This window comes from Alosa sapidissima, chromosome 13 (genome assembly GCF_018492685.1).
Source record: "Alosa sapidissima isolate fAloSap1 chromosome 13, fAloSap1.pri, whole genome shotgun sequence".
NCBI classification, from domain to species: Eukaryota; Metazoa; Chordata; class Actinopteri; order Clupeiformes; family Clupeidae; genus Alosa; species Alosa sapidissima.
This window is the reverse complement of record NC_055969.1, coordinates 797,065-803,308: the sequence shown is the minus strand read 5'-3', so window position 1 is coordinate 803,308 and position 6,244 is coordinate 797,065. Positions and strand designations below refer to the sequence as shown.

Sequence of the window (6,244 nt, the reverse complement as noted above, 5' to 3'; positions counted from 1 at the left end):
TTACTACCTTGCCTAACACGGGTGGTGTGGCTGATTACGGAGCTGCAACGCAAGCCCTGAATGATTACTTTGTACCTCGTGTAAATACTGCTTTTGCGCGGCAGTCATTCCATGCACTTTCGCAAAAACAAGGAGAGACAGTGCAACAGTTTACAACAAGGCTCAGGCAAGAGGCCAGGGATTGTGCATTTGGTGCCGATATGAACAATCAGATTCGTGACGCAGTCGTGGCACGATGTTCCTCCAGCTACGTTCGCCGAAAACTTTTGGAAGAGGGACACGACCTCACTCTGGCACGTGCGTTGGACGTCGCATCACTCTGCGAGAGGATTGAGGAGCAGTTGTCTCTAACAACGGGAGGAGAAGCTGCAAGTGCAAATACAGAACGTGTGAACAGGGTAGGACCAAAGCACAATCAAGCTAAATTTAAGAGACTTCAAAATACACAGAAAAGTAAGTCAGAACTGCACCAATGCTATAGATGTGGAAATACAGATCACTTCGGCAAAGATCCAAAATGCCCAGCTAGAGGTCAGAAGTGCCACAAATGTAATGGAAATGACCACTTTTCCAAAGTATGCAGGACCAAAAAGAATAGGAAACAAACTGTAAATAATGTGGAAGAACAGACAGATTATGCATTTTTGGTGACAGACAACTCCATGCAAAATAGGCTGAACGTGTGCCTGGGAGGAGTAAACTTGAAGATGCTCATAGACTCTGGTGCTACCTGCAATATAGTTGATGAGAACACATGGGGGAAACTGAAAAATGAACACATAAAATGCCATTCCTATCTCTCAGCAGACAGGAAGCTATATGCTTATTCGTCCAACCAGCCACTGACAGTAAATGGAGCTTTCAAGTGTGAAACTAAGATTGGAAATTCCAGTGAATATGCTGAGTTTATTGTCATCAAAGGACATGGTGAACCATTATTAGGAAAGGACACAGCAGCAAAGCTTGGAGTACTGAGAATTGGAACGGATATAGCAGTAATAGCAGATCTAAAACAGTCTGTACTGGCACAGTATCCTGATGTGTTTCGGGGTGTGGGAAAGCTAAAAGACAAACAAGTCAGTCTATACATCAATCCTGATGTCCAGCCAGTGGCACAGCCTTTAAGGCGAATACCGTTCAACTTGAGAGGACCTGTAGAGAGAAAAATAAAAGAACTGTTAGACACGGACATAATAGAAGAAGTGAATGGTCCTACTCCATGGGTCAACCCAGTAGTAGTTGTACCAAAAGCCAACTCTGAAATCAGATTATGCCTGGATATGCGTCAAGCAAACCGTGCCATCGTCAGAGAACGATACCCTATACCTACGGTGGATGAAATCCTGCAAGGCATGAATGGGTCCATGGTGTTCAGCAAACTGGATCTCAAGTGGGGTTATCACCAACTGGAGTTGACACCTGCATCACGCCAGATCACAACATTTGCTGTCCACAATGGAGTCTACAGATACAAACGACTGATCTTCGGAGTGTCTTCAGCCAGTGAGCAGTACCAGCATGAAATTGCATCTGCATTAGCTGGAATAGAGGGAGTCGAAAACATCTCAGACGACATTGTAGTTCATGCAGCAGACCAGAAAACCCATGACCAGCGTCTATATGCTGTCCTGAAGCGCCTGCGGGAGTGTGGACTTACATTAAATCCTGCAAAATGTGAGTTTAATATGGATCGCTTAGTTTTCATGGGAATCCTGCTGACAAACAAAGGAATTGGACCTACTGAAGAGAGAGTTAGGGCAATAGTGGAAGCCAGAGAGCCAGAAAATGCCTCAGAGGTGAGAAGCTTTCTAGGTCTTGCCTGTTACAGCAGCCGGTTCATTCCAGAATTTGCGACTCTGGCGGAGCCATTGAGACGTCTAATCAGAAAAGACACTCAATTTGTGTTTGGTCCAGAGCAAAGAAAAGCATTTAATGCACTCAAAGATGGACTGGCGAAAGCTGGAACCTTGGCGTACTATAATAAGGATGCACCAACACGAGTGATCGCGGACGCCAGCCCAGTGGGACTCGGCGCTGTGCTTGTGCAACGCCAGCAGGGCGAGATGGTTCCTATTTGCTATGTGAGCAGAAGCTTGAGTGACTGCGAGAGAAGATACTCTCAAACAGAGAAGGAAGCCTTAGGTTTGGTGTGGGCCTGTGAAAGACTTCATCCCTATGTATATGGCAGACAGTTTGAGCTTGTCACTGATCACAAACCATTGGAGGCAATATACAGCCCGCGATCGAAACCCTGTGCCCGTGTGGAAAGATGGGTCTTACGTTTACAGCCATACGACTTCAAAGTTGTCCATGTGCCAGGAAAAGCGAACATCGCTGACCCATTGTCACGCATGTTGGGGAAGACCACCATAAAAGAGCAACATTCACATGGATCTGAAGAATATGTGCGGTTCATTGCTGTGAATGCCACCCCTATAGCTCTGACAACAAGAGAGGTGGAGGAAGCCTCAAGGAATGATATGGAGCTGATAGAGGTGAGAAAAGCAATAGAGACTGGATGTTTTGAAAAATGCATGGCATACGCACCAACAGTCAATGAACTCTGTGTTGTTGGCTACATTGTGCTACGCGGTACCCGTATTGTGTTACCAAAAGCCTTACGGGCGAGAGCACTCATGCTCGCGCATGAGGGACATTTGGGGATTGTTGGAACCAAACAACATCTGAGAAGCAAAGTGTGGTGGCCAGGTATAGACAAAGCTGCAGAAAGACATTGTAGAGCATGCCATGGGTGTCAGATAACATCAAGACCTGATGCACCCGAACCTCTAAGGCCAACGCCACTGCCAGATGGGCCGTGGAAAGATTTAGCCGTGGACTTACTTGGACCACTACCATCAAAACACTCAATCCTAGTTGTGGTAGATTACTATAGCAGATACTATGAGTATGATATACTCACTTCCACAACGACTGAAAAAGTGATTGACAGTCTTGAGTCGATATTCAGTCGACATGGACTACCTGTAACACTGAAATCCGATAATGGACCACAATTCAAGTCTGATGAATTCAGAAATTATTGTGCTGAGAATGGAATTACACATGTGAGAACAACGCCAAAGTGGGCTCAAGCGAATGGTGAAGTGGAGCGCCAGAATGCTTCAATCATGAAACGCATCCGAATTGCACAGTCAGATGGACTTGACTGGCAGAAAGAGCTTAGGCGATATGCCACTGTTTACAGAGGAATCACACACAACACAACAGGGAAAAGTCCAGCGGAACTCTTGTTCAATAGGAAGATGCGAGGCAAGCTGCCGGAAATCACATCTGCTCAAATGGATCTGGAAGTAAACGATAAAGATGCAGAACAAAAAGGGAAATATAAACTGTACGCTGACGAGCAGAGAAAAGCAGAATACTCTGATGTGGATGTTGGAGATCAAGTGCTGATGAGACAAGAGAAAGTGGATAAGTTCACTACAACATTCAACAAAACACCACATACAGTAGTAAGCAAGTACGGGAACAAAGTAACCGTGGAATCACCTGCCGGAACTCAGTACAGCCGAAACACAACCAGTGTGAAGAAATACATTACAGACCTACAAGGAACAGAAGAGGTGGGAAACGGGGAGACTGGGTCAAACCCAGAGCAACAACCAGCTATGGACACTTCCAGTAATCCTGTTGTGCCAGCTGAACAGAGCAGCCCTCCTGCACCTCTTAGGCCTCAGCGCCACAGAAAACCACCTGAGAGACTAAAAGACTTTGTCATGACTTAAGTCACATGTTTTGATTGGAAAAAAAAGAAAGAATTGACTGTTCTTTGTCAATGTAAATGTTTGCTGTACTAAAGCAGATGAGTTACATATGAGTTCTGATAACCAGTGTTTGAATCTTACAGATGATTTATGAGTAACCAGTTTAAATGCTGTGGGTAACTTTAAAATGAGAAACAAACAGTAAGTTTTGAGAAGACATTTTAGTTGTGTTTGTATTCATGACAGAGAACATTGCCCTGAAAGAAGACATGTTTATTTCGTAAGAATTTATGTCCAAGTAAAGGGGGGATGTCATGTACTGAATAGAGAGCTATCTCTTTAAGAGGAACTTTATGTTATAAAGTGTAATTGGGGAACCTGTTTAATGTTACACTTGCTTTTGGAATTGGGAGTAAAACGACAAGCAGTGGAAACCGGTGTCCGAGATTTAATTCTGTGGACGTGCAACTATTAACAGTTTAATAGTACAACATAAAATATAACAACGACCCCCTGGTTTCAGCACGGATCTCGGATTGCCTTTCAGACATAGCTACATGGCACACCACCTCCAGCTGAACCTCTCAAAGACTGAACTGCTGGTCATCCCAGCTAAACCTACCATACACCACGACATCAAACTCAAATTTGACTCCCTGTCTGTTTCACCGACCAGGACTGCAAGAAATCTAGGAGTTGTTCTTGACAACCAACTAAACTTCTCAGATCATGTTGCCTCAGTCGCCCGGTCATGCCGTTTTGCACTCTACAACATACGGAAAATCAGGACTTACTTGACCCAAGATGCTACCCAACTTCTGGTTCAGGCAATAGTCATCTCACGACTCGACTACTGCAATGCCCTCCTGACAGGTCTCCCAGCCTGCGCAGTGAAACCACTTCAGATGATCCAGAATGCGGCGGCGCGCCTGGTCTACAACCAACCCAAAAGGGCACATGTTACCCCGCTGCTCATCCAGCTACACTGGCTACCTATGGCGGCCCGCATCAAATTCAAGTCTCTAACGCTTGCCTACAAAGTAGTCTCCGGTTCTGCTCCCACCTACTTGAATGCCCTCATACAGACTTACACTACCTCCAGACCGCTGCGGTCCTCTGACGAACGACGTCTAGCTCTACCACCGGTACGCTCAAGCCAATCCAAACTTTTCTCATCTGTTGTTCCTCGTTGGTGGAACACACTGCCAGTTCCTACAAGGGCAGGGACATCCTTTTCCACTTTCAAAAAACTCCTGAAGACCCAGCTCTTTAGAGAACATCTACTCTCATAGCAACACTTACAACAAGTCTTACTGATCCTAGCACTCACCAGCCGTTTTAAACTGACAAGTAACTGTTAAAAACAGCACTCACCGACGCACTTATTCTTACTGTACTCTAATGTTTTTTAAACTGTCCTAAAATTGTGAGAATTGTTCTAAAACTTACTGTTTACCATGTTAGTCGCTTTGGTTAAAAAGCGTCAGCCAAATGTAATGTAATGTAATGTAATATTGGGGGGGACATTTTAGTCATATTTGAATATTGGGGGGACACGTGCCCCTCAAAGTTTATGGTGACTGTTGGGGTCAGATGACATCTGTGTTGTGCACCTGTGGTTGCTCACGATAATTGGGTCACGTGGTGTTGGTGGCGGCAAGGTTCATATTGTAACGATTTGATAGCGACACACACAGTTGTCCAATCAAAAGGTTTATTAGCTGAGAACGAGAGCACACAGACCAAGACCAAGACACAAAACACAATACACACGGGGCAGGTCAAGCAGACACACACACTACACATATAGGGGAGGACGCAGCCCCCCACACAAAAAGGATCACACACGAGGGAGAACTAAAAGGGAAACATGTTACAATAAAGATGCTAACATTACACTCAAAACTAAGGAGATATAAAGACATAACCCCCCAAATGTTCGCTCTCGTATCCCAGGATGCCCTGCGCAGGAGAACGCTAACACTGTCTTTTGCGCCGACGTTACAATATTACCTGCTAGGTGTTTTTGTGAATGAACAGAGAGGGGGTGATGGGGAAGCCTTACTTTTTGCTGACCGCATTTTGATGACTGTTGAATGAAATAAGCTGTTGTGGAATACATGAAACTTGTGGATTTTAAGAACTGGATTTATTGACGTTCATGAACTGATACTGAGCTGTGTTGGATATTCTGGAGATGACTGTTTTCTACAATAAAGGAACTTAACTTTATCGCTACTGGAAGTTATTGAACAGCGCGTCGGGCAAGTTAGTCTCCCCTACTCAGCCTCTCGGCGACCAAAGTTTTGAGTCGCCCACATTTGTCAGCAAAAAACTCGGCAACGGAGCCTTCTACAAACGCTGAGAAACCACGAGGCCACTCACGATTAGGCTACTACCTTTCATCTACGAAAGCGGCCAGTCTGACAGAATCGCGGCAGGTCTACGGAAGGCGGTGGTATGTAATCTGTGTTTTATACTAGGCTACTGCTTACGGTTTGGAACGCAGTTTAGCC

The 6,244-nt window shown here is 45.1% G+C and overlaps 1 protein-coding gene across 1 annotated transcript; it reads left to right on the top strand.

Annotated features, from left to right (window-relative positions):
• The first annotated feature begins 200 nt into the window (after window positions 1–200).
• Window positions 201–3,749, top strand: LOC121680443 (uncharacterized protein K02A2.6-like). The gene has a single exon (XM_042059831.1). It carries the CDS (start codon window positions 201–203, stop codon window positions 3,747–3,749), a length of 3,549 nt encoding a protein of 1,182 aa, XP_041915765.1.
• The last annotated feature ends 2,495 nt before the right edge of the window (window positions 3,750–6,244 follow it).